Source organism: Pyrus communis, chromosome 3 (assembly GCF_963583255.1).
Source record: "Pyrus communis chromosome 3, drPyrComm1.1, whole genome shotgun sequence".
Taxonomy (NCBI): Eukaryota; Viridiplantae; Streptophyta; class Magnoliopsida; order Rosales; family Rosaceae; genus Pyrus; species Pyrus communis.
The window spans coordinates 3,590,751-3,618,626 of record NC_084805.1 but is presented as its reverse complement, the minus strand read 5'-3'; the positions used below and the strand labels follow the sequence as shown (position 1 = coordinate 3,618,626).

The following is a 27,876-nucleotide window of genomic DNA, read 5'->3' as shown; positions in this document are numbered from 1 at the left end:
TGCTCGTGGATTTTTCCCATTGTGTGAGGCTTTTTCACTTAAAAGAAATATTTTGTTCGTCATTGTTACAAAGTAGGATTAAAATACGATTTCAATACTAACATGTTTGGATTTTAAATATGGATGTTTATTTGTTGGATTTGGATTCCTCGATCCATCTGCGATTTTTGAAAGACTACGAAGGAAGATTGACGCCATATGATTTTTGTTAAACGACCATGACTTTTTATTGAAAGCAACAAAGGTTTTTTTTCCTTCTTGCACTCATCTTTTTTTTTTTAATAAATAAATAAATAAATCATTACAATCTCTATCATCATCAAACTTATCATTCACAAAAATCTACTTTAACCAGTGACGACAAATATAACCAAAACAAACAAGTGGCAAACTGTCTCTACTTTATGATCTTTAAATTTTAAAATTGATGTAATAAATAGATACAAATATCAAAATTTAAAATTATGAAAGTAAAAATTAGGAAAAACAGTGTTTAATATATTACACAACCTCCTTTTTTTTATATATTTTCGGTTCATAGTCCTTTCGTCTCTCTTTTTTCATTCGCTTTCCATCTTTCTTGTTCCTTTTTCCACATAAATTGAATCTGATTGTTACGCACCAACAAAAGGGAATTGAATCTCAATTTTCACACCCAAAACCGAAACCAAATTCAATTCCCAAATTTGAATCCAAGTATTTGATCCAACAACATATGTCTCTCTCAGATTTTGAATCTTTGATCGATGTGGGTCGCATTCTAAAAACCACACTTTGAAGCTTCGACCTTGACAACGAAACCAAGGACGCAAATTTGTCGATGAATGAGTGTTACTATTGAAGTGGGCCCTCATCATCTTCGTGTCGGTGCTGGTGCAATCCGTACATGGCGGCTCCGAGAAATCTGGCGGGGGACGCGGGGAGGCTGCCGAGGGACGAGGAGAATGCCAAGGAGGACGATTGGTCCACCGGCAAGAAGCTCAAGTCCGAAAGGTTTCCGCTTTCGCGGTGGGAGCTCGCGGCGGCTCTCGCCGTTGTCTTGGTCTTCTCTACCGGCCTCTCCTGCGTCTACTTGACCATGCCCGCCGCCGAGTACGGTAAACTCAAGCTGCCCCGCACCATTGTCGATCTTCGCCTTCTCAAGTACGTCCCTTTCGCGATTCAATCAATTTCTAATTTGGATTTGTTGTTCAAATTTTTCGAATACATTATATTGTGGTTGTGTTGTTGAAGGGTTATTGAGATTTTGTTTACACTAATTTGATGATTGCGGAAAAATTTATTATCTGAGTTGCTTTTTTTTTTTTTTTTCTTTCTCTTTCTCTGATTTGCATAAGAGGTCCGATATTTGTTCAAACATGGCGTTTAATTTGCGGTTTCTCCAAAGATATTGTCACAAATGTTGGGTTGATTTGAAATTCGAATAAAAATTATGAAACAAGTAGAAATCCTACGTCGATAGGGCTTCTTTTTAGTCACTACACCTTCGAATTCACCTCTGCAAGGTATTGCATATTGTTTCATAGGCGTATTTGAAGACGTTGGTAGAATGAGAATGTAGAAGGAACTTGTGTAACGTTTAGACTGCATTTGCATCTGAGACTTGATAGAAAGAATATATCTGTAGCCAGCTTTCAGATGGTAACAAATAGGCATCCACCCCCACCACTCTCTCCCCTTTTTCTCGGCGTGTTAAAAAAGGGAAAATCTGTTCTTCAATCTTTGGCAATATGGAAGCCTGAGAAGAATCGCAAAGTCAATATTAGAACAAACTCGCCTTTCTTTCCATTCATAGAGAACCTATAATTGACCATGAGAACACATCTCCAAAATGTTTGTCTCAGTTACTAAGACCATACCTCATGACTTAAGTTTTCAACAATTGGAGGAAAACTGAAGGTAACTCGTTCATTTCAAACAGTCATTTTCAAATCCAAGAAGTCACTGGGGGATGCACCTGTAAATGGATACCTACATTTCACGTCCCTTTTGCACGTTACACACCACTGAGAGAGACAGATGCAGTTTTGGTCTATGCCTTGGAGTCATGTCATGTTTTCACTTTTGGCTGTCTATTTATCCAGTTCTGTGGCCTTTATGGTCCCATTTAACATTAGTCACTTCCCCTGAATGCTTGTTCTGATTTTTAATATTTTTTATAATCTTCTGCAGAGACAATCTGGCAACATATGCCAATGATTATCCAGCACAATTTATTCTGGGTTACTGCTCTACTTACATCTTCATGCAGACTTTTATGATTCCTGGGACAATTTTTATGTCATTGTTAGCTGGAGCTCTTTTTGGTGTAATCAGAGGCCTTATTTTGGTTGTCTGCAACGCTACAGCTGGAGCGTCATCTTGCTTCTTTTTGTCTAAGTTAATTGGAAGGCCTTTTGTTAGTTGGTTTTGGCCAGAAAAGTTGAGATTTTTTCAGGCAGAGGTACTTCTTATTACTTCGTTAAAATTGATCATTCTGCTACCATCTTCCACTACTTTAACCTTAACTTTTGTGCATCCAGATTGCAAAGCGTAGGGAAAAGCTGCTAAATTACATGCTTTTTCTTAGGATAACTCCAACCTTGCCGAACCTTTTCATCAACTTGGCATCTCCAATTGTTGATATACCGTTTCATATTTTCTTTCTGGCGACTTTTATTGGACTTATTCCAGCATCTTATATCACAGTCAGAGTAAGTTCTTTCTACTAATTAAATGCCAACTTTATTTTCTGTAAAATAAATGGAACTTTCTCATCTTACTATTTTGTGGTTAGTTATTGTCTTCTATATATTCCTGTTTTGGTGTTTGCATATGGTGCTCGCTATACTTTTTAATAACAAATTTGTTAAACAGTCCACACTGCTTAGATTAGCTCTGGGCAGCATTTTACTTCATTGTTTTGTTATGCTTTTGGAGGTTTTGGACTTTAAGGCCTTGAAGTATGCCGTATTTAGAGGTGGTAATCCATAAGCATTGATGCTGTGGTGGGGGTTGTCAGAGAAGCATGGTTCAATTAGGTTATTATTTGTTGGTCACGTTTTCAAATATTTTTTTTTTTTTTTTTTTTTTTTTTTGTCAAAAGCATGTCTTGGGTAATTTGGTTGGTCAGAAATAGAAGAACTTGAGTGGAGTTTGGCTGTGGCGGGTATGTGCTATGTATTATTGCTTTCTTGGGTAATGACATGAGCTTAACTTCCTTGTGGTGTGTGTACTATGGTTTCTTGCTTTCTCCAACCTTTAGAGATTTTGCATTTTCTGTAATTTTATTAGATTGGGGAGCTGCTGTAGGATAGTTATTAGAGTTGTATTGCAATGTTAGAGGTGTGTTTTTGGATTTTGTTCTAGGGTTGTATCGTATAGTGGGTGGACCTCTGGTTCACTAAGTTTTTCATCTCAATTTTAAGTCTTTAATAAAATTCCATTTCTCAGATATGTAGAGTCTGGAAAACACAAGGTAACACCAGTGGATTGCAGAACCTTAGTGGATATGTGTTTTGTTGTCTTATCTTCAATCTGAAGTGTAATTGGCGGTTGCATGAGATATTTAAATTGTAAGGGTCTTCAGCCAACTGCTGGCAAAGGTAGCCTGCTGGGAGGTCAGGCGATTGAGCCAAAGAAGAAGTCGACCAACTATGTTAGTTGACTTCCATCCAGAAAACCTTCTGGTTTTGGTTCTTCTCTTTTGACAATGTGTCTAGTCAAGATCCCATTGACTTGGAGTCCCATACTCCTAGGGTCCAAGAGTGAACTAATTTTGGTCAGAGTACTTAGACTGTGGTAAACTCTAGTATTAGCATGTTCTTGGCATAATTCGATATTATAATCAAATTTGGTCGAGGCCTTCAAGCTCTTGTATGAATACCTAAATCTAGAACAAAGTCTCATGAAATTTGCAAATTTTTGAATGTTAGTTTTTGGTTGAAATAGTTCTATACCTCGTAGTGTCAAATTTGTCTTTTTACAATGCAATAAATCATAAAGAAATCAAATTGATTATTATTACAGTAAATATAAAGTAATTAGAAAAAATATATATTTTGAGGATGAATTAAGGGGTCTCGGTAAGGCTGTCATTGTCAAGCTTCCCGTGCTGTGTATAGGTGCAGAAGGACTTTCTATGTTTGATGATTGATTTGCCCATGTGAGATAGGCCATGATAATTAAAGCTTTCTTAGTTAGATTGCAGGTATAGAATTTAATAACTGCACTAGCAATATTACTAAGAATTGCGTTCTTACATGCATTTTACGCATTGTCCCTGTCCAAATAAAAATACGACAGATTAAATTGATTTTCATCATGTTAACTTGCGTACCGTGTTGTATGGCCACTTTATTTGCTGCACTTATTAATAATATTAAAAATATAAAATAGAGCTTCGTTGCACATAGAGAAGGCATCACGATTGTGACCAAAATAATCAAGATACACATAAACGGAACATCTGATCCCATTGGTTTAAAGTATAGTTGACATCTTTAATTAGTTTTCTCTGAGGACCTTTTATTCCCAGAATTCATCTCACTTTAATGCAGGGGCTATTCTTTAACTGTTTGCTTACATCCGAACATCTTAGACTGTCTGAAATCTGTTTTTCAAGTTTACATATGACAGTTTCTTTTCTTGAAATGTTTTCATCGTAGTCGTTAATACCTGCTGATTTTGTTTTGCTAGGCTGGCCTTGCTCTGGGGGATCTCAATTCAGTTAAGGATCTCTATGACTTTAAAACTTTGTTTGTGCTTTTCCTCATTGGCTCTTTGATTATATTTCCAACCGTTTTGAAGAGGAAGCGAATCTACGAATGAAAGTTCTGGTGGTGAGGAACCCCCATTCCGTGCTTCTGTCCAAAAGGCGACTTGTGTAGTCTCAACGCTAAGTAGTGCAAATGTTACAAAATGGCGAAGCTTAAGTATTCCGGTTCCAAAAGTGAGTGTCTGTTTTTCAATATAGGCTTCTCAAAGCATTCTTTGCTAGGTAATGTATTATTACGGAGTTCAAATGATGTTCCGGAAGCTGCTGTGCAATATTGTTTATGAATTTATCATTGCTTTGGGCTCATGTAACATTGATAGTCCTTGTAAAATAACAAAGTATTCAGAAAGTTGTGGAGCTATATTTTTTTCGGATGGCGGTTGCCCTTTCGTTTTTTTTACTTGGAACCGTTATACTTTTCTACATGGTTAACCAGTTCAGGGTCAGTGGAAGTTTGAAAAAGTGTCGAGTTATATGTTGTAGCTGAGTGCAATGAGGCTCAAAATGGGAATGGAGAAATTTTGGTATACGGCACACGTACTTGCCAGGATTTCTTTGAATCGTTGGCTAATTATGTCGGATCAAAGAATAGGGTAAAACAACAATGTTTTCTGTACCCACATTTACTGTTGGACATTGTTGTCCTCCTACCCAAGTCACGTATGTAGGAAGGATCGCCAGAGAATGTGGCTCAAATAACAGCACTTTAAGATGAAATAACATTTTCGTTTTCAAAACTCTAGGACAACATCAATATTCAGAAAATACCAAGGAATGTGGTAGCGAGTCTATTCAAAGAAAGGGGCAGTGAGGTTTCCGGAACCGCAAGGAATGGAAGGGAAATTGGGAGAGAGAGGACAATTGAGTAGGAAATTTACTCGAAAGAAAGAGGAGTACATTCAATCGTTAACTGACATGGCATTTACACATCACATGGTATTCAAATGTTATACGAAAATACAGTATGACTACCATTAGATAACGAAAATACGTTGTTTGTTACAAACGAAAATTAATATGGTCACGGTGAGAGTCAAATGGCTACTCTTCATGCCAAGTTTTCTGTCTTCAGTTCCTTTTAAAAATTGCAGTTTCTTTGGTACTATCTCATTGTCCGGTAGACGTAGACTGATCTTTTATTCCGAAAGCGTCAGCCAAGTTAAAGTTCAAATTGTTTCTCATGGTTCTGCTCCTCCCAATTCCTCCATCACCCCCCTTCCTCATCATTGCAGCAAACTCCCCATAATCGATACACCCATCCTGCAAAATTTACGTAATTAGGCTTCTGAAACTTCATTAATATTATTTCTAATCGAAATAAAAATGAAAAGAAACGCTTACGTTGTCTTCATCAATCTCTTTGACAATTTCATCCAGATGAACGTCACCTAGACCAAACTCCTTGCAAGCCTGTTGAAGCTCATCGATGGTAATATATCCACTACCATCTTTGTCGAAAAAGGAAAAGGCTGCAATCAAATTCTCCTCTCTTTCCATCTTGTTTAAGTGCAAGGTAGCAGCAAGAAATTCACCGTAGTCTATTGTTCCGCTGTTGTCTATATCAGCCTGCCAACAGTGCCGAAGCAAAAAGCTTTTGTGAGGGTCATTCATGTTAATAACGTTGGAGATCTATTAAGATCATAAACAGAAGAATATTGAAAACTTTGCAATATGCAGTCAGTTTATGGGGATCAATCTATTAACTGCTTCCATAAGGGACTTGATTTCAGACTCCATTAGCTCCGAGCCCACTTTTTTCAATCCCTCTTTAAGTTCCTCAAATGTTATTGTCCCGCTGTTATCCGTGTCAATCATTTTGAACAACTCTTTTAATCCACCAATCTCTTCTTCTGACAGTCTTTCTGCTATAACCTGGGCAAAGAAAACAGAACACCGCAGTGATCTAGATTACACCATCACCGAAACAAAAAACTGGTCACAGTAGAAGTACAAACAAATTGCTGACATAAAGAATAACAGAGGTAGTTGGTCCAATACTAAACGATAACATACATATGGCTTCTCACTGCTGATTGAGTGAAAACTCAGGTATTCTGGTTAGAACTTTACTTAACCATTACTAATCATATATATAACAAATCAGTGTTGTCTGCCTACTTCACTATGGCCTTACATATTTATCGGTTAGAGAATTAAACAGAAAATGAGAGGTCATCCCCCAGTCTCACATTGCTTTAACCATTATTACAACCGCAAACACTATCACAACATACACCCATCTTGTGAAGTTGATACGAACAATATATGATAACACATGTATTATAAGGAAAGTGATAAGTTTTTTAATTATTCAAAAATGCTATTTCTGCTCAGACCGGCCTTTATATAATACGATGTGCACTGCAAAGAACACTTCTTGATCATTGTCAAACAAAAACTGTATTGGTTGCATAAGATTTCTTTGGTGGAAAAATTGGGTATCCTATAGATGTTTCTACAACTCCAGTTGATGTTGAATGCAGTGTATAAATGGAGTTTTGATCTGGAAACTATAAACTGTGTCTACGTTACAGTAACCCGATGTTTTTCAGGTGAAATGAAATCCCAAGTCCATCCCATATCATGTTACTACCATTTTAAAAATACTTGTTACAGAAGTTATTATATTATTTGTTATCTTAAACTTATGATGCCTTGACAGAGAATGAATTGTAACTCTCACATTGGGTGATAAATGAATTTAACAATTGACTGCAAGGTTACTGTGGAAAATGTATTAGAATGATATATATATAAAAAGATCATATATGGTAAGGCATTAATAAGACATACTCGAAGAGCCATCTTCTTAAGCTTATTCATGGCTGAGAACTGCTTGAGGCGGGACAAAACCGCAGAATCTAGTGGTTTATCAGGGGCAACTCTGTCGTCCACAATCCAGGGGTGACCTGAAAAGATCCATTTTAGATTTCAACACAGCTATCATTTGGATATAACCTTATCTATGCAACAATCTCATAAAAATTTATCAGCACAGCAGTAGGTATTAAACCACTCACATAGGACTTCATGGGCGGATATTCTTTTCTTTGGGTTCCTCTCAAGCATCTTACACATGAGATCTTTCGCACTTTTGGAAATATTAGGCCAAGGCTCAGATTCAAAATCGATTTTGCCATGTAAAATCTGTCTGAAGATCCCTGCTTCAGTTTCTGTAGATACATATTGAAACATTAAACAGCTCACGATACAACAAAAGAACCAAACATGTTAATAAAGGCCAAGCCTCACTGATAAGGGTTTATTAACTGTTGAGGGTCGGTACCTGCCCAAAAAGGAGGAACCCCGCTTAAGAGGATGTAAAGTATCACACCAGCACTCCATACATCCGCTTCAGGTCCATAAATCTTGTTCAACACCTCAGGTGCAACATAATAGGGACTCCCAACGACGTCCTGGAAAACTTGTCCTGGAACAAGAAAAGGTATAGCAGAGCACATAACCAACCATCTTTATGCATGACAAAAACGCTGTTCAAGCTTCAACGGGGAGGAAGAGAAAAACACAAGGGAGAGCCGCATTTGATACAGGATAGTGATGGCGTCAATTGTATACTGGCTTGGAAACCAAAAAGAAAAAAAGCATTGTTCTGGCAAAGCAATGCATTTGGAATTATGTTTATGCAGACGGATTGTCGTGGACATAGAGATTGATGAGTAATTTCGCTCATGGGAATGACCGAATGTATTGGCATACTGAATAAAACGTAGATTCCTTCTTATGATATCAATACCATGACAGATGAGCCATCCATCCCCAACCAAAAGGACGTTAATATTGTTGAATCTATTTTGGACGTTAATATTGTTGAATCTAGTGATGTAATATATAGCATAGAGAAAAAAAAAAAAAGAAAAAAAAAAAAGCAATATCCGGGAAATAGCTCCTTCGTCCTCCCTCGTAGGTGGAGCCGCGGAGTTTATGTTTGTTCATCATATACAAGACTAAGTAGAGAAACCTATGTACGTGTAAATCAAGCAACCCTAAAGATTGAGTACACAACAAGGCACAAGAAATTCAATTCAGCAAAATTAAATAGTTGAAGAAATAATCAGAAATATTTTGAAAAGCTACAGCAGACCAACATTTCCATTTCCCGGTTTAATAAAAAGAAAGAAAGAACCAAGTAAAAGTGGATCGGATAGGAAAGGAAGCTGAACCTGGTTTGTAGAAGACGGACAAGCCGAAATCGGTGGCTTTGAGCGTGGCGTCATCCGAAGGCGTGTCGAACAAGAAATTCTCGGGCTTGAGATCGCGGTGCATGACGCCGAGGGAGTGGCAGCCCTCCACCACCCCGACGATGGTCTTGATGAGCTTGGCCGCCTCCCTCTCGCTGTAATGCCCCTTGCGGACGATCCTATCAAAGAGCTCCCCGCCGGCGCAGAGCTCCATGACGAGGTGCACGAAGACGGAGTCCTCGTAGGTGCCCTTGATCTGGACGACGCTGGGGTGCTCGGAGAGGTGGTGCATGATCTGAATCTCCCTCCAGACGTCGTCGTAGTCCTCCTGGCAGAGGAGCTTGCGCTTGGGGATGGACTTGCAGGCGAACTGGGCGCCGGTGGGCTTGTGGGTGCAGAGGTAGGTGGTGCCGAATTGGCCTTGGCCCAATTTCTTGCCCATGAGGTAATGGTCTCTAAGTCGCGGCGTTTCGTACGGCAGTACTGTGTGAAGCTTCCCTGCTTGGGAATGCAATCCTTTCTTCATTCTTTCGATTCGTTTCGATTCGATTCGATTCTCTTCTCCGATAACGATGAATTTCTTCTGATTTTTTTTTTTTTTTACTTGTGATTTGTCCTTTCCATCATCCTCCTCCGCTCTCTGAAACTGTTATTTCTGTTTCTCTCCTCCTTCTCTCTCCCTTTGTGGATTTTGATTGGTAACTATCAGACCCCCTGAATCTGCCTCAATTATTATCTAGTATTTTTTTATTTTGGGCGAAAGTGAGATTGGAGGGAGGGAGAGAGGATGTGAGTTTGTCTGTTTGTGGTGTGACACGTGGACATGGGGTCCTGTAACTGTATTCTGCTTTTAAAGAAATTTTTTATTGTTTCGAGAATATGATGAAAAATTTTATTTTTTAAATTATATTTAATACATAAATTCCACAATTTGTATAAATATCACGTAGCAGTATCTGCTTTGTTGCGCTCGCGCGCGCTCTCCGTCTATCTTCTCATCTCTAGCCGCATACATTCCCTCCACGTCAGCAAATTCATAATTACGACAAAGACGACAAGCAACCTAAATTATTCCCCTTTACTTTCTCACGTGTGTAGTCATGTGGAGACATATGTTATTAACCGCAATAAATCAAAACATGTCTTGCAGGTTTTATGTAACTAAAAACACAATTTTTAGAAGTACTGTTAAAATAACTGAAAATATTTTAGTTGAAAATATTTTTAAAACCAAACATTAGTAAAAATCAAAATGAATCTTGGAAAAGCACCAAGTGTTTTCTGCAAGAAGCACATATCTAGTGTTTCCTGCAAGAAGCACATATCTAATATTTCTTATAAAAAAAAGAAAAATTACTTAAATGCTTTCAAAGTTCAAAATTACTTTCATCAAAAATATTTATAGTCATTTTAAAAATATTTCTAAACGAATCATAAGTTATCTTTGACCATGCGAGCAAAACACAATTTCAGCTCAATGGGTCAAAGCAATCTGGCCGACTTAAGATCGGCGAAAGCTCATAATTATCAAGCACCAAGGCCCAAATCATTTGCCAAACTCTCTGGGTGAAAATATTTTTAACCCATCTGATTCATTCTTTAACCCATTTATATTAAGTACACATGCTTTAAGTTGAATCTCTCGTTTATAAATAACGAGAAACATCAATGGACCGTAATACCAGTAAAAATTACTCTTCTTTTTTAGTAGATTAAAAAAAGGAGTAAATGCAGTTTAGCCTCTTAACTGTCTCAAAATTATGAGTTTACTTCTCAACTAGTTTGCCAATTTACCAATTTTTACGTTCATTCTATTTCTTGTTAAACAATGTTGCATGCCAATCACATGTTCACTTTTTAACGAGCTTTTCAATTTTGACTCACATGCATCGCAGGTTCAAAATCAATTTCTTACTTGTCTATTGTGTGGTTCAAGCCAACCTACCACTCCCAATACATTTTCTATTGTCCAAAATTCTCTTTTGGTCACTAATATTACGCAAATGATATTATTCTCTACTTATAAGTGAAATATCTTAAGTTGGAGCTCTCAGTGATTTCAACACCAAAATACAAAACTACAAATAGCTTATTGTGTAGCTGAAACCCCGCCACCCCCGACATGATTCTCTCTCTATGTGCTTCTTTCCGTTGAATAATGACACATTGGCAAGTCTTCGTGTTGAATGATGACGCCATCACCTAGGCTAAACCTCCTAATACGTAGAGCAACTTAGATGGACTGGCTACCCATGGCGTCGCAGTCCAAACAATATTACGTGTTCCTCTCACTCCACATGACATTGTGTTATTAAAGAACAAGACCCCACCGTGGCGGTGTACCCAGTCCATCTAACTCCATCTCCCAAATCCAATGGTCCATCCTCTCACTATGAGGTGCTTTTCGTTTACTCTTAATTTTTACATCACCTCATCTGAATCCTACCCTACCCACCACGTTGATTGACCCAAAGCCTTCCCAAATTAAACTAAAAACCTATAGCCTGGGCCCGAATGTTTGTCATTCGCAATGCACCCTTACAAGTCATCTTTGGAACATAAGCATAGTCATCCATCTTATATTTCCTAAGGAACCAGACGTATGCTCAAATTACTACATCTGCAACTTAACTAGGAATTAAGTAATCTACGAAAACTATATATACAACATACCATAGTTACATAAGTACGAGCGGCACTCTTAAAACATATATTATCAACCTTATTATGGAAAAAGTAGACAGCATGCCAAGAGTAAACAAGTTTATTGTTTTATACAGCACGGTGGATACTTAAGTTTAAAACATGTTTCTTACTATGGAATTCAGTTCCTCTAATGCAGCTTTCCAGGTCCTGAATGCAGCTGGAGTGTCCTGCTTGGTACAACCTGAAGAACCCCAGGAAGCTCTGCCAATATCGAGTAGACAACAAAACAATGAGTATTTATTTCTATAATCTGAAACTGGCTGGTTTACCGGGCTCATAGCTTGCACAAAAGAAGTATAGCTGTAATTCAACAATCCGGCATCATTGAGAAACTTCGTATAAAATGGATTTTTCTCTTTTGTTTGGCGTTTATTTTTGGAAGAAGAAACGATTAAACTCACTTTCGTAATGCACATGCCTTAAAGTTTTCCTAGCATAAAAAAATGAATTACTCATATCTGTTCTTCATCTGTCATAGCAAATAGATGAAACGCTGAAATTGACCCAAAATGTGAAAAGCGAAACACTTGAGCAATCAATCATGGACGTAATTATCATATAACACCAGTACTTCATATCAATGCCAGCCTAGAGACACAAACAAATGCCATGATACTGGTAATTAATTTACTATATGAAAGATTATGCAACATTTGCCATGCGCTTAATAGTAGTCATACACAACAACAAGAAAAACAATGACAAAAAAAGAAGAAGGAACACAGTGTCAGGCTGTCAGCCATCGGTATTAAGCATGGGCAATTGTATAGCCTAAGTTAAACAAAAGTAATCTATTATAATGTGAATCAACAAGGAAACAGTAGATGTTCTACCACTGGGATACTCATTGGAGCAACAATAGTAGCATAAAAGTTTTTTTTTTTAAATAATTACATCAGGTAACTTTGATTTGTTTAGAAGTTAGAACTGCAAAGACTCTGAATCAACAACAGGATAAGAGAATTACAGAGATTATGCAACCAATGATAAATAGTAAAAACATCATTTGCTATTTTATTTATTTTTGTTTTTCCCACATTTGGGTATGCCAAAAATAGCATATTATGAATTTCAAGGCATGAAACTTGAGAGTGCGTGAGGGACTTTGAAGTTTCATGGAACTCAGGCTAAATTTGTTAGGAATGCACTACAAAAATAAGAGGAGGGCCTTAAAGATGACTAAAGACAACACATTTGAGAGATTGCTCAAATGACTCCTTGAAAGGTGTCTTTTTGAAAGCCCAGTGTTAAATGTCCCTTTAGCGCAATTGTAGTGTTTCAGTAGTAGCTTTGTAGTGTTTAAGTAGTTCACAAGTAATATTCTCGTAGTTCATTTTTAACAAATGAGTCAATGCTCCTTGGGACTTTGATCCAAACATAGGGACAAAGTTCACGTCAAATATGACCTGGTAGTGGGGTAAAACTGAAACTCTAAGGCCTCATTTGGTGTAGACAATTGAATTCGAGTGGATAAGATACTATTCTCAAGAAGAAACCTTATCCATTATAATCCTCGTCAAATGGTAGGATTAGAACTTAGAAGGGAGAAGTTTCCTTCATATCTAATCCCCTCAAAATGAAAATCATTCTCCTCTACCTTCAATATGCCTTGAATTTAGAGGGTTTCCGTTCCAATCCCCTATACCAAATTAGTCCAACGCATTCTGAACATGCCAGAAAGTGATAACAATGAACAAGCAAAGAATAGCCACAATTGGTGAAACAGATGGGATCTGGGGTCCAAAACAAAACTAAGACAAGCCCACAAAGGCCAACCTATATAAATCAGTACACACCTAATTCCCCAATAGAAAGAATCAATACGCTACCGGAAATTTAAAGATCAACTTTACAATTACAGTCGCCTCATGAAGCTTGAAACATTGACATACATCAACATTACAATCGCCTCATAAAGCTTGAAGCAGTCATATTAACCATGTCAAAGAGGAGTACATGGGATCGGATAAATAAATAACATTTGCTAAGAACCAGAAGAATAATCATCATCAACATTATAAAAAACGAGAGAGAGAGAGAGAGAGAGAGAGAGAGAGAGAGAGGACTAACTTGAAATTTGTTCAACCTGCTGAGGAGTGAGCTTAGCAGAGAATCCACTGGCAGCCGTCTTGTAACTGTATACCAGCGCCTCCTTGGCAGCCTCCTCACTGTACGTATATATGTATGTATGCAAATCACAAGTTCACAAAATTCACAAATTCACAAATTCATTTTTCTTTCGTTTTCCCAGGAAACAAACAGAAGAGAGAGACCTGCCGAGGACGGAGGCTAGGGTTCGGATGTGATAGGACTCGGGCTCTTCATTTTCGAGAGGGCGTTCGGTGTAAACGATGTGGACCGCCGTTTCGGAGGAAGCAGCGACGGATTTGGGAGCAGATTGGTCGGCCATGGCGAACACAGAGAAGATGATGAGATTCAGAAGCAAAATTGAAGACAGGAAAGCCTTGGTGATTCTTACCATTCCTTTTTATACAATTCAATCACAATTTCAATTTGTGTTTGTTTGGTAACTCCGTCTCTCTCTTTACTCTTCTGCCCTTGCCTTTGCCTTTGCCTTTGCCTTTTCCTTTTGCCTTTGCCTTTTGCCTCTTAGGCCTGCACTTTGGAATGGCACCTTCTTCCTTATCCTTTCTTTCCTTTACTTTATCTTCTATTTTATTTTCCTTTGTTTTCTATTTTTATTTTCCTTTGTTTTCTATTTTTTTTTTCTTTGGGAGTACCAATATTGAACTGTCCGGAAAATATAAGAATAATATTTGGATACTCAAAAGATGAGTAGGAAGTTCTTAGTCAAAATTGTTTGTTGTTAATTTATAAAACTTCGTATTTATAATTAGAACCATTCATATCGTAAATCATTTTATAAAAATCGTCTTTGCAAAAAATCAATTAAAATTAGGATCATTGAGTTATTGAACTGGGTAAAAACAAATGAACGGGAATAAATAAAAGTATTACGAACTGTCTATGCATTTGCTACAATAAATTGTCTAAACATCCTTTGTTTTAATTCATTTTTCGCAAAGGTGATATTTAGATAATGATTCGTAATATGAACGGTTCTAATCATAAGCACAAAGCTCTGTTATTTGAACACAAAGAATTTTGGGTAAGAGTTTCTTATCATTCTTCAGTAGCAAAGCATTGTTCAAAATATAAGTGCATTAGGCATAGGCGCTTAACATGTCGATTCGAAATATAACTAGGGTAGGAGCTAGTAAACTCTGTCAAATATTTTAGTAGTGTGCCGATTTGGTGTAAATGTCAATAGACGCCTTTAAAGAGTGTCTAATGATCAAGACGCCTTTAAAGAATGTCTAATGATCAATAGATGCCCTTAAAGAGTGTCAAAAGGGCAATAATCAACCCTTTTTAAAGAGGATGTGCATTGCCAAGATTTCTAGCATAGTACTTGATAGTCGTTGAGTTAGGCCTTTCGCTTCATTCCTCACTATGTTGAGGGTTTAAGTTGCCTAAGCAACAAGAGAAAGATGGGATTCAAACCCAACTAGACCATTTCCCCCAAATCATATGAAAAAAAAAAAGTTCACGAGTAACCGTATCTTTCACACCCCTATTACAATTAGTTTTGTTGGTTAGAGCAGTCCTTCCCGGTTTTATACTCAAAAGTTCTATTTGGTATAGTTGAGAATTTAACAAATATAACCCTTCATCCGAAAATTAAACAATCAAAATTTGAACTTATTATATATACTTAAGCAAGAGAGAGCAACAACTTTCATCAAGGCAAGCTTTTAGGAGGAGTTAGGTCTAACTAAAACAAAAGGCCTACACGAAGGGAACAAAGAGAAAGAAAAAAAGACTCAAACTTTCACTTTTGTCTCTCTAAACAGAACATGACGATTTACCACAGGGTCAAATTTTCGGATTTCAAGCTTTTCCCTCACCTTAAGAGGCTTCTTCTTGGTGTAGAAAAATCCAGTGCCAGCGGATGAGACAAGTCGAATGACCATCGTAGTCTTCTTCTTCTTCTCACCAGCCATTCTTTAACTACTTCAAACAACACAGACAGAAAGCAAATCATCAGCCACAGAAAACAGAAAGCACATGTTACTGCATACGTATTGGCTATCAATATCCCACCCCCCAAACAAAAAGGAAAAACTGCATACATTGTGGCCCGAAAGGAAGCACTTAGGCCCGGTTGGTGTCTATGATTAGGATTGGATTACATAACTCACTAGATTCAATGTACGTTGAATGAAGAAATTGATGTCAACTTTTTTCATATTTTGTCTAATTTGAAGGTAGAAGATGTACTAGTCGTGAATGAAATACATTTCTTCCTTCAACGGACAATGTTTCTCGTGAGTTAAGCAATCCAATTCAATCTTTGACACCAAACGAGGGTAAAACTCAATTAAGAATGAAATCAAGAAAGCTCTTTGCACCAAAAATTTAAAATGACAGTGATCCATAATTTCATACCCTCAAAATATTAAGATTGTACTTCTCTAATTGACGATATCCACCTCTAAACAAACAAGTCATATGCACTGCTATCAACTCTACACTCAGAAACAGAGCACATGCAAAGGAAACATATTTCGTCATTACAATGACCCTAGATCAAAACGAGGCATAAAACTCATCACAAATATATTTCGTCATTACAACAATCAATGTGCGTCAAACATGAAACCTCTGAACCACATGGAGACAAAAATCACGGAACCAAAGGCAAAGGCTAGTTCAAGAACAAAAGCTTCTGTTTTTTCATATGTACGATGATATTCTACTCTTCAGGGGGATGACGCTAAGTCACACAATGGGAGAACCATACTCTCTCCCTATGTTAATAGCGTCACACAGTGAGAGTAATACTACTAAATCGTAACGTCAGTGACAAGGAAGAACATAAACTGATACAGAACCACCCTATTACCTATTGGAAAAACGAGCCTGTGAATCTGCGACCATTCCCAATTCAAAAGATTTAAAACAAACAAGCAGTGCAGCAGAACTACTACAACAACAAAAATGCATAAAGAAAAAGATAGGGTTAGAAATTGGTTGAAAGAGTTTTGCACTTACTGTTGTAAAATTTAATTTGTAAGAGAGAGGACGACGAGGAGGAAGCCGAAGAGACGGATTCGGTTCAGAGTTGAAAGCTTGAAGTTGAAGCCCTAATAACACGATGCCATAACGCTCGCGTTGTAACTGACATCATATTTGTCCAAAAGGACTGAAATGCCCTTAGTTTCTTTCTTTTTGTTTATTTGGTAAATAAAAGAAAGACCCCTAAATTTCGCTTCTTGGTCCCCATAGTTTGGTTGAGGTTTGTTCTTCGTCCTGGCATTTTGCATTGTGCCAATTTTACAATTTTTCTTCGGTGTAACTCGGCTTTCATGCCCTATTGGCCAATTTGGCAAAATTTTTAATATTGCCCATAGTTTGGTGCATTTTGGATTGTACCAAATTTTGGAATTAAAAAACAATAAAACTTGGCTGCTGAATATTTCAGAAGGAGATCATGCTTACACTCAATCTCAGATGAACACGTGTCCAAGTTTTGATTTTTTTAATTAAAACTTGGACACGTGTCCATCCAAAATTTGGTGTAAGCAAGACCTTCTGCTGAAATGTTCAACAGCGAAGCAGCGTCTATTAAAAAATTATAATAAAAAGTTAAAAAGGATCCAAAACTATTTACCACTAGGGTGGAATAAATACTCTTGAGTCGTCGTGGCTGCTTGATCTCTATCTCTACCTCTGTTAGAGTTTTACTTTGAGATTTGTGCGAAGTAGACCATTCTGTCATAATTGATTTAAACATATAACAATTCTTACTCACGGATTACAATTTTTAGTTCTTATTGGTCTGATGATTTGGTTTTTTTAGAATATTAAATGACTAAAATATCACTCTATATGAGATTCCCATGTTGCTTCCTTGAAAATAGACATAAATTGTAATTTTATTTATTATCTTGATTATACTGTTTTTCTTAAAATATACTCTCATAATTCTATTAAAATTTATCAGAATTCTAATTGAATACATCCCTAAATCAGGATACAGAGGTGTTTGAGGTCCGGATCTCTTTCACTAAGGTCATTGGATCAAGTGATCTGGACCTTTGAAATTCCATCCAACGACAAAAAATTATTATAACTTTTAAGGTATCAAAACAAGTGAGTCGTTGAATGAAATTTCAAAGACTCAGATCACTTGATCCGGTGGCTTTAATAGAAGAGATCGAGAAAAGATCTCCTTCCGTGTTTGAGCTCAGAATATAGCTGTTGAAAAAAATAATAAACTATATCCGCCAAAAAATGCATCAATTATAAATCGTGATAAATTATTGAATTCCAACAATATAGAAAAACTAATTGGCACAATTGAAACTATAGAAACTGTAAGGGTCAAAAATGAAAAATGAAATTTGGCCTTTGGAGGGTTATGTTTTGTTCCTCCATAACCTAACACTCAGCTTCAGGTGAGAAAAACTCATTCCACCGCAGAACCCAACAGAAACGACAAGTAAAGGTGCGGACTTTACCAATTCTACTCTCTCTTTTCCAATTCAATTTCTGAAAATTTACATTTTTATGTATTAATTTTAATTTTTTATTTACCAGAATCGATCGGAGGAAGTGGGAAATGGCGAGCGCAGTGGACCCAGCAGGAGATCCGATCCCAACATCGGCGGTTCTGACGGCGGCGGCGAAGCACATTCAGTACAACTGCCAAGCGGAGAACGTGGCTTTTCTCAAGTGCAAGAAGAAGGACCCGAACCCTGAGAAATGTCTCGAAAAAGGTCGCCAAGTCACTCGATGCGTTCTTACCCTGTAAGCCATTTCTAATTCTCTCCCCCGTTTTATTTCCCTGTGGAATCGGAAAGTTTGAGTGGTCTGTGATTTATTGATTAGAGACTGCACTTAGGTTGCTCAATTGGGCTCATACGTTATAGACAATTTGATACTTGGATTGCTCACACGAGCTCACTGTGGCTCATGGGTTTTGTAGAATTTGGGACTTGGATTACTCAAATGAGCTCCTTTAGAATAACTGAAATGACATCAGTGTGGCTTATCGGTTATAGACAATTCGATTGCTCAAGTGAGCTCCATTAGGATTACTGAAATGATATCAATGTGGCTCATGGGTTATGTAGAATTTGAGACTTGGATTACTCAAATGAGCTCCGTTAGAATAACTGAAATGACATCAATGTGGCTCATGGGTTATAGACAATTTGACACTTTGATTGCTCAAATGAGCTCCATTAGGATTACTGAGATGAGATCAATGTGGCTCATGGGTTATAGACAGTTTGACACTTCGATTGTTCAAATGAGCTCCATTAGGATTGCTGAAATGAGATCAATGTGGCTCATGGGTTATAGACAGTTTGACGCTTCGATTGCTCAAATGAGCTCCATTAGGATTGCTGAAATGAGATCAGTGTGGCTCATGGGTTATAACAGTTTGACGCGTCAATTGCTCAAATGAGCTCAATGCAGCTCATGGTATTGGGAACGGTCCCTCCATAGTGGAGTTGCATGGCTTTTGGAATTCCCATGAATTTACACATGGTAAATGCATGTTGTATTACATAATTTACATGTATTGATAATGGAAGACATGCATTGTATTTTCCTTAATTGGCTCTTGGCATTGTAGTGTAATTAATACAATGGTTATTTTGTGACCAAAAAAATATACAATGGTTATTTGGCTGATTAATTGGTGTATTGGCAGATAACTATGGGTAGCTTTAGAGAATTCCATTAGTGGGACAACTAGGTTAAATTTCACGTATTAATGCAAGTCGGTGCATAGGTGCAAGGAAGTGGCTGGTGATTTCTAGAGGCCTTGGTCATTTGAAGCATGGCTTAGATGGAGTTTATCTAAGTGCATCTGGTACAAGAGATGGTATATCTCTTAGGCGAGACCTACAAGTGTGGGTTATCTCTTGGGTTACTAGAGAGGGTATTGCTCTAGGTTGAGAGAGTGGTCTTCATGGGTTTGAGAGAATACCACAAGGGGCCTATCCTATTGGATAGGGGCTTGGGCTCGGGTTTGGGTGTATCCTGTTAGACATCCTGAAGTTGCCATTGTCTACCAAGTTGCACAAATTATTCAATGACCTAAAACCACTAGAGAAAGCGTGTAACCAATTAATTAGGTTCCATTGACTTTAAGTTCGGAGGAGTGCTTGCCCAAACATGAAAAAGAAAAATCCCACTGGTCCTTGGATACTCACGAACAGCTTTTGAATTGGACGAATTTTCAAGGATCATCATTCCTTTTTCTCTCTCCTCTCGAAATGTTTTGAATTCTGCATCACATTCTTGTATTTTCACTATTTAAGATTTGGACTTTTTTTTTGGGTGATTTGATAATCCAGTTAGTTGCGTGATGTCTATGAAAACTTGAGATACAACGGTATTGGAAACAATTTATCAAAGAGTTCCCAGAATTCATCGAGAAACTTGCATAAAATGTTTTAGTTCTCCCATCTAACAGACTGATGAACATGTTAGCACATGCTTCTTTTGTTTTTCGTGGAGCAAGGAGAGGCAGGCCTCGTTCCATTTCTAAATATGACATTCGTCCTTGCAGGCTGAAAGATCTTCATCAGAAGTGCACGAAAGAGATGGATGCTTATGTTGGATGCATGTATTACAATACAAATGAATTCGAGTTATGTCGCAAAGAGCAGGAGGAATTCGAGAAAAAATGCCCATTGGCTTAAGAACATGCCTCTTGTCCCGCCATTACCACAATAATAGGGGCAGCGTGCAATGAGAAAATAGTGTTACGTATAATTTGAATTTCAATGGATCTTGAGCTATTTTCTTCCTATTTTCATGTCGAATTTTCACTTGGGTAAGCTCCCATGAAGGAAAATATTTTGCAATGTTGAAGAGTGATTGACTAGTGTTGCAGTTGGAATTGTTGTACCTTACATCCTATTGCTAAGGGCCTAATGGAAAATGAGTTTTATCCTCCTCTTACATTGTAACAAATTTAGAAAGCTAAATCCATTTTTTGCATGGAAGAAAGCACCTAATGCCAAGTTTAAACTCATGTTATCCAACAACAAAGTGTTATCCCATTAAAAACCGTCATTGCTTTTGGTTTTGCGCCAAGTTTTCAATTAGCTCCAAGTACTACATGTATTTTCTTAAAGTCTATTTTCAAGTCTTTCTAGGTTTTCACTTACTTCTTTTGCTCTGAGCTTCTTCTTAAACCGCATTTTCTAACCTTAGCATCCATAGGTCTTCGTTTAGCATGTGAAAACTCATGTTATCCAAAGCATTTAAATTTCCAAGGCCACTAAACATTGAATTCTAGTCATACTGAACATCCACAAAGTTTGCATGGAATCAAATTCATAAAAAATTATGAGACGGGAGCGTAGGTTAACTCAAAACGAGCAAAGCATACATTCATACATGCATACATATTACTTACATAAATCCATACATCCACGCTTGCATACATACAATACATACAAGTAACAGAATATAAAAAATTCAACAAATCATACCCTCTCCCTTCAATTCCTGAAGCAATGCTTTGGTATTATGATATGCAGAACAGAACCCAAGCTTTCTCTCTCTCCAATCTGTTATGGACGTATTATTACAATAGGGTTTGTTGCGCAGAAACGACTTCCAGATTAAGATTATGATGTCCACAGGGAGTGCATAGCATCCAATTGATTTAACTTTGTGGATTTAAGAGAGAGTTTGTAAAGCTCCCTCAGTTTTTCAGTATCCCCACACCTGCTGGATCCTGAAGCTGGCTGAGAAACAGAAGATTTGCTTGTGCGTGAAGAAAGTGCCACACCCAGCATCTTCTTCAAAATCATCTGCAACTGATTCCAAAACTTGGCATGTACCTCGGGGTGATCGGTTTTCCAAGAGTCCGAGTCTGTTTCTGACACATACCGTCCTTCAAGCATGCAAGACAGAGCTGATTCCAACATCTGCAACACAAGCAATGTTTTAGCTTCTTTGAGTATTTTACATGTAACAGAAACAATAACAGTAAGACAAGATTATATAAACTGTGTCTGGAACCACCTCACAAAATTATATAAAGTCATAATCCTAGTTACGATGAACTCTTCAAATAAAGAATAGCATAACATTCAATACGTGCTAATTCTACTTACCTATGTTAATTAATTGCAGTATAACTAACGAAATGTATAAATGGCCTCTACATTGTCACTCATGATGTGAAGACTACGGAAGACTGATGCAGCAGAACAGATAGCCAACAAATGAAAGAGAGGAGACCACAAGGAGTTTGATCAACTTCCATTAGTATGAATACATATCATATCCCATTTTTTTTTTATAGGGCCAGTCCGAAAATCAAAATTAAATCCCTTGATCAACTCCCTAATCAAATACAATCCTAACCAACTTAGTGTGATGTTACATGGCGATAAACAGGACAAGTTAGAGAGTCATCAAGATGAATAAAATCTCTTCTTAGGATTCAATTCCCCTGTATAATTCCTAAAATAGTACAAAATCTCAAATTAAAAAAAAAAGAAGGGAGCGTTATCACTTCATCAAATAAATAGCAGAAACAATCTTCTCATTTAAAATACATATTATAATTTGATTTCACGTACAGCTAAATGTGGTGCCATTTGTGCATGCAAATGTGTATAACATATACTTTCAAGTCTCTGAATTTGAGAAAAAGGTGGATAGACATTATTTGCAAGCAAAATTCAATGCATTATGTATGAAGCAAGTTCAAGAGCTTACTGCATTTGAGTGTAAAGGGCTTGAAAGGCTCAATGAAAGAGCTGATCTCTCTATAAGAATAGTTAGGTACATGGTAGGATGCGTTTTTGGGCTGTAGAAATCCATGGCCCTTTGCATGTTCCTCTCCGCCAAGGATGCATACTGCTTGACTCGTTGGAGAATTGTGTTTTCGCCTTTGGGTAAGTTGTTTTTCTTATGATCTGGCTCTAAGAATTTCAAACAACAATCCCTTTGGTAGCAAGCCAACTGAAAATAGGAATATGCAGCCTCCTGTTTCCGCAATTCACCTAATGATTCATACACAGACAGTGCCTCTCTAATGGCATCGTTGGCTGAAATCTCATGCTTTCGTGATTGTTTTCTTGATTTTCTGCCACTAGGACTAGTGGAACCAACATGCACATCGACCATCATTTCAGTTTCATAGACATCAACAGTTGTATCTTCTCTTGCCAAGAACATTCCGAGCCTCAGATACGTATGAGCAAACTGTGTGTATACCTCAGTCCTCAAATTGTTTAATTCAGGGCCAGCCTCTTCAACAAAAGCATTGAGTTCAGCTTTTGCTGCCCCATAATACTTAAGAGATTCAGTATATTCTAACTTTGTGGTCTCCAATGCATGGTTGTATGCGTTATGAAAGATCGGATGCCCCTTGAGACCATCAATCTTTGATACCATCTCTTCTGCCAATGCTCGTCTTCCATGCCCCAAGTTACAGTTTATCAATATGATGTTGGTATGATCAGAGACTTCTCTGAATGCTTTTATAGCATCTACAAAAGCAAATTCAGCCTTTTTTAGTTCTTTCCTTTCAAGTCTGTTTCGACCCAGTTCATTGCATACCCACCCTTTCTTTTTCATTATAGATTGTAGTTCAGCGGAACCAGATGGAAGACCACCTAATGCCTTTGTAGCAGCTTCGTAACAGCAACAGGCTTCCGAAAGATTGTTTTCAGCATCTCCAACTGCAGGACCTCCAAGGAACTTGAATATCCCACCATTTTTCACTTTCGTTGTTTCTCTCACAGAAGCATTAGATTGAGAGGCCAGTATCGGCCCCATGTCATGCACTCCTAAAGTGCCTTCTAGATTGTCAGAATTATCAGATGACACATGTTTCACTGTTAGCATATCCATATTTGAAGATTGTTCTATGGTTTCACCATTTCTCTTTTGGTGCAGATATCCACAATCAGAAACCTTGCCACTCTCGGTTTTCAAACAAGGATTATCATCTTCAGTCTCTCTTGCAAGCGAGAAGGCATTGCTCTTAGCATATGGTCTTTTACTGTATTTCCTGCCAGAATTTACCAAGCGCATATCGCCACTACTACTACTTGCACTGCTACCACTGCTTGCCCTATCACTCTGGCAGCTGCAATTTACTAGAGAACATGAACTGCAGTTTTGTGTATTGTGCCCCAACTTCTTCTTGAGCCTTTTAACTTCTTTGACAACCTCAGATGAAACTTTCAACTCTCTAATAGAATATTTTCTCTCTGCTAGTGGAGAGGTGATACTATCCTTAGCCAAATGGAATTCAACATAAACATCTCCAACCAGTGTCCATGCCTTGGCCCAGAAGAGGTAGATGGATGAGAACTGCTCGAATGAAAGACAACCATGAGTGGAGCTGGAGCTCAGATCTTCCTGATCACTATTAGATGATGTAATCTTTTTATTTGTATAACTGAATTTTGTTGGTGATGGAAAACAACTATTCATGGAAGAAATGAATTTTGTGTCTTCAAGATGCTGAGGCATTGATCCATATACAGAGCAGGCCAATTCTACAACCTTCAAAGCTTGATGCAACTGACCATCCTCCTTGTAAGCTTGTCCAAGTGCCAAATACGACTCTCCAAGCAAAAGAACAAGTTTCCACAACTTGTGATCCAATGTTGATGTTGGAAGCCATTCTCTAATGTCACAAACTTCAATACAGTCAGGATCACCACATGCACAAACAGAAAGATTAATAGATGAAGGTGGCCTATCATGGGTTTCACTCTCCTGGTCCATCAACTTTGATTCAGTAGTTTGCAGTTGGCGCATCCATCTGAGAGATTTAATAGCTTGAGAAACATGATGTATTGCAGCTAGCTTAGAAGAGATTGGTTCAGCAACAGTTTGAACTACATGTCCGGTTGTTGCAGGCAATTTGCAAACTGCAGAGCTTTCAATACCAGAGGAATTTGGTACAGCTTCTGTCAAATCTCCGTAGTCTGTGCTACCTTCTGCTATCAAATTTCTGGGAGAATATGCATTTGCTTCTAAAGTCATCTTTACAGAAGCTTCAGTTACTAAATCTTCAACATTTTGACAATCGTCATATGATTTTTCCTGTCCCACCAGTTGAGGTTCTTCATGTACCGTTGATTCAGAATTGCTACTTAAATCCAAAGAATCTTCTTCAGCATCAGTGACTGTAAGTTCACATTCTACAGGCAGATCATCAGGCTCTAATTCCAGCTCTTCATCGTGGTTCAAAATAAGCCTTGCAAATTGTTCATGTGCAGATGCCCGCACAACCTGTTAAGCAGTACATCAATTATTGTCATCATTTTCTTTCTGTGATTTTGACAAAAATGCTGAATTAGTAACCAAACAAATATAAAAAGGTAAAAATGTCAGTTCATTATACAGTACCAGATGATCTGGCGCATCTAGGAATTCCAAACATTTTTTGAAAAACCTTGCACACTTTGCCATATTATTTGGAGCCTGCAGGAATTCCAAATAAATTAGTAATCACTAAAAGAAGGAACAAAGGAAGCTAGCGAGTAAAATAGTCAAATTTCTTCCATACCACTGAAAGTGAAAGCCTGTGAGCAATTCGATACAAGAGAGTCCCCAATGAATACAGAGAATCACTTCTTCCTTGATGCAATAGAGAAGGAAGGGGGCTTGAGTTATCATCACAATCATCAGGAGAACAGTTCTTGGGAATCACAGAAAGATCGAAGAGTTGAATGACATCTTCCCCAGCATTTTTATACAGCTGAAATTTTTAAGATATAATGAATATTATTATGGGAATTGCAAAAAATCAAACTGCAAAAAGAAAAGGCAAATGAAAAATCAGTTTCAAATAAAATCAAATCACATCAGTACCCAATAAGCTCCAGGATCTTGCTTGCAGTTTTCTTGAAGGAACCTCAAAACAGAAAGGCCGTTTTGTTGCACCACATAAGGATGAAAAGCAGGAGCGCCATCCTCAGAGATCCCTTTTAGTAGAAATATATCATCTGTTTTCAAAAGCTCATATCCCTGCACAACACCGTTTTCATGATAACAAATGGCCATCTCAGGCACACTTGCCATGACATTGTCAAGCCAGGCTTCAAGCCAAGTTAATGGTGTAACCTGCCAGTAAGATTAATAAAAAGGAAAAAAACAGACAAAGAAACAAAAGAGGAAAATAGTTAATACGTAAAAAAAGAAATGGAGGAAAAAGAATAGGACAAAAATTTTAGTACACCACATCAACCTGTCGTGACACATCCCAGAGATGCAAGCTAACAGCAACATATTTTTCATTACTAAACAGAAGCAAGTCACTCCCTATGAGCATGCGGAAATTGTGAAATTGCCAAAACAAAACCCTTAGAAACCCGTCGTTACCAACTCTTCTATGTTTTTCAGACTCTTGTATTGAGCTCCTGGACTTCTCGCCAACTTGTGAAGCCTTTTTGACAGGATTGCGCCCCTTATTTTTCTTATCCTTCTTATTTGCTAAAAAGAAATCATCCCTTTTAAACTGTGTGTACTCTGGACTATTTGATTTTCCGCCCGGAGCAACATCATCATGCTGTCCCACGAACTGAGTATTTGCCCCAGGAAGAACAGAGGATTTTGATTGCTCTTGTGATGGAACATGATGAGTTGGCGGGCAATCACAAGCTTCCATCCGAACAGAATGCATAGCAAAATTCAAAAATAAAGACTGATCTCCACATTTTGATTGATTTTTACGTCTTCTTATTAACTTTTCCCCCTCTTCAATGTCAGGCCTACACTTGAGAAAAGGATCAGATAAGTTTTTATTCTCCTTCTAAATTTTATAAAATAGTGGACAAAATAGAATAGCACATTAACAGGCTAATACACACCCAGTATTGAGAACAAGCGTCTGTCCAACACGCTGAACTGCAATTGATAATCGAGCCTTGGAATATGGCATTTTGAAGATCTGCTTCAGAATGTCAGCTGGAGCAATGACGTCGATCTCATCCCCATAATCAACCAATCCAGACACCGCAAGGGCCTCACATTTTCTAGTGAGATTTGATGAAACAGTACCACCATCCCAAGCTATATCTGCCAACTCAAATAATACCATATCCATACCATGCTTGTTACAGAAGCCAAAAATAATTCTAAAAAAAACCCTCGAATTATTTCAATATTTCTACCACCCACATACTCTACAAAATTATAGCATCAAAAACTGAAAACGGAAAATATTATTAGACTAAAATTGAAAGAGAAGTGAGCATACCTCCGGCGGCCTTGGGGTGCACAGCAGCAATGGGAAGAACATTGTTCAGCGATGGCGGGCTCTTCAGGTCCGTCTCCGTCGGAAGCATTCGATACCGCGGAGCACTCACTCTGAAAAATTCACAAACAAAATCAATGAAAACTGAAACAACTCGAGAGAGAGAGAGAGAGAGAGAGAGGGAAAGGCGTACGGACGTTTGGCGGGAGGGAATGAGAGCGGAATCGCAAGAGTGGAAGGCTTTGTCGGTGGGAACAGGGATGGAGCCGCAGAGGAAGCCGACGGGGTTCGGCCTTTCAATTTCTAACTTGCCGATGCACTGAAGCTCTCGGGAGCCATCGGAGCTCGACGGTGCCAACGATGACCATGATTTCTCCATTTCTGTTCACTTTGCTAAGCTAGGGTTTCAGTTTCAATTTGTGATTTGCTTTCCTTCTCAAAATTTGGCGGACTCTCTGTAAATAAGCTTTGCTTCTCTTTCTTCTGGAAACTTCACTCAAATAAACCGCTACTCCTGGTGGACGCAACAGCTCTTCATTTATGGTTCCGGGTTATATTTGACCCAAAGTAGATGGGCCTTATATTTTTGGCACACTTTTTAGCTTTTTGCATATGAACTTTATATTTTCTTTTATCTAATTAAATAAAAATAATAATTACAATAAACATATTTTAGTATTGAGTTTGTAAAAGTGGTAAATTTCAATAACATGAGATATTGAGTATGTATCAACCACACAATGATAATATAATGACAATACAATAATAATATATTGACCACATAATAAACATTTATTATTTCTACAGAAAAATTTCAAAATATTTTTATTGTATTTAATTGTCCTTAAATAAATCAAACGAAAATAATAACAGAACTAAATGGACATGTGTGTGACAGGAGACATTGAGAGGATAAATTAGAGTGTCTATTT

General features: G+C 37.7%; 6 protein-coding genes across 7 annotated transcripts; 2 read left to right on the top strand and 4 right to left on the bottom strand.

Annotated features, from left to right (window-relative positions):
• The first annotated feature begins 529 nt into the window (after positions 1–529).
• Positions 530–5,126, top strand: LOC137729020 (uncharacterized membrane protein At4g09580-like). Its single transcript, XM_068467838.1, has 4 exons — positions 530–1,143; positions 2,173–2,443; positions 2,523–2,693; positions 4,678–5,126. The coding sequence occupies exons 1-4, from the start codon at positions 887–889 to the stop codon at positions 4,807–4,809; spliced, it is 831 nt and encodes a 276-aa protein (XP_068323939.1). The 5' UTR covers positions 530–886; the 3' UTR covers positions 4,810–5,126.
• Positions 5,127–5,617: 491 nt separating this feature from the next.
• LOC137727817 (calcium-dependent protein kinase 11-like) lies at positions 5,618–9,661 on the bottom strand. The gene is made up of 7 exons (XM_068466650.1): positions 8,938–9,661; positions 8,043–8,186; positions 7,777–7,929; positions 7,550–7,665; positions 6,461–6,628; positions 6,098–6,322; positions 5,618–6,016 (listed from the first exon to the last, which is right to left on the bottom strand). The coding sequence occupies exons 1-7, from the start codon at positions 9,479–9,481 to the stop codon at positions 5,864–5,866; spliced, it is 1,503 nt and encodes a 500-aa protein (XP_068322751.1). The 5' UTR covers positions 9,482–9,661; the 3' UTR covers positions 5,618–5,863.
• A 1,995-nt stretch (positions 9,662–11,656) lies between these two features.
• LOC137729212 (subtilisin-like protease SBT3.11) lies at positions 11,657–14,290 on the bottom strand. The gene is made up of 3 exons (XM_068468074.1): positions 13,935–14,290; positions 13,732–13,829; positions 11,657–11,862 (listed from the first exon to the last, which is right to left on the bottom strand). Exons 1-3 carry the CDS (start codon positions 14,141–14,143, stop codon positions 11,789–11,791), a joined length of 381 nt encoding a protein of 126 aa, XP_068324175.1. The 5' UTR covers positions 14,144–14,290; the 3' UTR covers positions 11,657–11,788.
• A 1,073-nt stretch (positions 14,291–15,363) lies between these two features.
• LOC137730352 (uncharacterized) lies at positions 15,364–16,874 on the bottom strand. 2 transcript variants are annotated; one of them, XM_068469415.1, is made up of 2 exons: positions 16,738–16,874; positions 15,364–15,696 (listed from the first exon to the last, which is right to left on the bottom strand). In XM_068469415.1, exon 2 carries the CDS (start codon positions 15,684–15,686, stop codon positions 15,507–15,509), a length of 180 nt encoding a protein of 59 aa, XP_068325516.1. In that variant the 5' UTR covers positions 15,687–15,696; positions 16,738–16,874; the 3' UTR covers positions 15,364–15,506. The 2 variants fall into 2 exon arrangements, with proteins under 2 accessions (XP_068325516.1, XP_068325515.1); XM_068469414.1 differs by having other exon boundaries at positions 15,364–15,693; positions 16,738–16,868.
• A 1,220-nt stretch (positions 16,875–18,094) lies between these two features.
• On the top strand, positions 18,095–20,661 carry LOC137727576 (NADH dehydrogenase [ubiquinone] 1 alpha subcomplex subunit 8-B-like). The gene is made up of 3 exons (XM_068466415.1): positions 18,095–18,193; positions 18,286–18,495; positions 20,273–20,661. The coding sequence occupies exons 2-3, from the start codon at positions 18,308–18,310 to the stop codon at positions 20,403–20,405; spliced, it is 321 nt and encodes a 106-aa protein (XP_068322516.1). The 5' UTR covers positions 18,095–18,193; positions 18,286–18,307; the 3' UTR covers positions 20,406–20,661.
• A 430-nt stretch (positions 20,662–21,091) lies between these two features.
• LOC137727574 (uncharacterized) lies at positions 21,092–27,434 on the bottom strand. Its single transcript, XM_068466413.1, has 9 exons — positions 27,142–27,434; positions 26,948–27,057; positions 26,559–26,766; positions 25,937–26,459; positions 25,561–25,812; positions 25,256–25,447; positions 25,096–25,170; positions 22,444–24,978; positions 21,092–21,644 (listed from the first exon to the last, which is right to left on the bottom strand). Exons 1-9 carry the CDS (start codon positions 27,321–27,323, stop codon positions 21,342–21,344), a joined length of 4,380 nt encoding a protein of 1,459 aa, XP_068322514.1. The 5' UTR covers positions 27,324–27,434; the 3' UTR covers positions 21,092–21,341.
• Positions 27,435–27,876: the final 442 nt, after the last annotated feature.

Bases quoted from the DNA above. Each gene is read 5' to 3' on its own strand.
- LOC137729020 (XM_068467838.1), top strand. From the start codon at position 887: ATGGCGGCTCCGAGAAATCTGGCGGGGGACGCGGGGAGGCTGCCGAGG. The intron at 2,444-2,522 runs GTACTTCTTATT...TTGTGCATCCAG, and splicing joins TGAGATTTTTTCAGGCAGAG to ATTGCAAAGCGTAGGGAAAA. The intron at 2,694-4,677 runs GTAAGTTCTTTC...TTGTTTTGCTAG, and splicing joins CATCTTATATCACAGTCAGA to GCTGGCCTTGCTCTGGGGGA.
- LOC137727574 (XM_068466413.1), bottom strand. From the start codon at position 27,323: ATGGAGAAATCATGGTCATCGTTGGCACCGTCGAGCTCCGATGGCTCC. The intron at 25,813-25,936 runs GTTGATGTGGTG...TCTTACTGGCAG, and splicing joins TCTGGGATGTGTCACGACAG to GTTACACCATTAACTTGGCT. The intron at 25,448-25,560 runs GTACTGATGTGA...TAAAAATTTCAG, and splicing joins AAGATCCTGGAGCTTATTGG to CTGTATAAAAATGCTGGGGA.
- LOC137727817 (XM_068466650.1), bottom strand. From the start codon at position 9,481: ATGAAGAAAGGATTGCATTCCCAAGCAGGGAAGCTTCACACAGTACTG. The intron at 8,187-8,937 runs GTTCAGCTTCCT...TTCTTGTTCCAG, and splicing joins GTCCGTCTTCTACAAACCAG to GACAAGTTTTCCAGGACGTC. The intron at 7,930-8,042 runs GTACCGACCCTC...ATGTATCTACAG, and splicing joins GGTTCCTCCTTTTTGGGCAG to AAACTGAAGCAGGGATCTTC.
- LOC137727576 (XM_068466415.1), top strand. From the start codon at position 18,308: ATGGCGAGCGCAGTGGACCCAGCAGGAGATCCGATCCCAACATCGGCG. The intron at 18,496-20,272 runs GTAAGCCATTTC...TCGTCCTTGCAG, and splicing joins ACTCGATGCGTTCTTACCCT to GCTGAAAGATCTTCATCAGA.
- LOC137729212 (XM_068468074.1), bottom strand. From the start codon at position 14,143: ATGGTAAGAATCACCAAGGCTTTCCTGTCTTCAATTTTGCTTCTGAAT. The intron at 13,830-13,934 runs GTCTCTCTCTTC...ATATACGTACAG, and splicing joins CTAGCCTCCGTCCTCGGCAG to TGAGGAGGCTGCCAAGGAGG. The intron at 11,863-13,731 runs GTTAGTCCTCTC...CGATATTGGCAG, and splicing joins GCAGGTTGAACAAATTTCAA to AGCTTCCTGGGGTTCTTCAG.
- LOC137730352 (XM_068469415.1), bottom strand. From the start codon at position 15,686: ATGGCTGGTGAGAAGAAGAAGAAGACTACGATGGTCATTCGACTTGTC.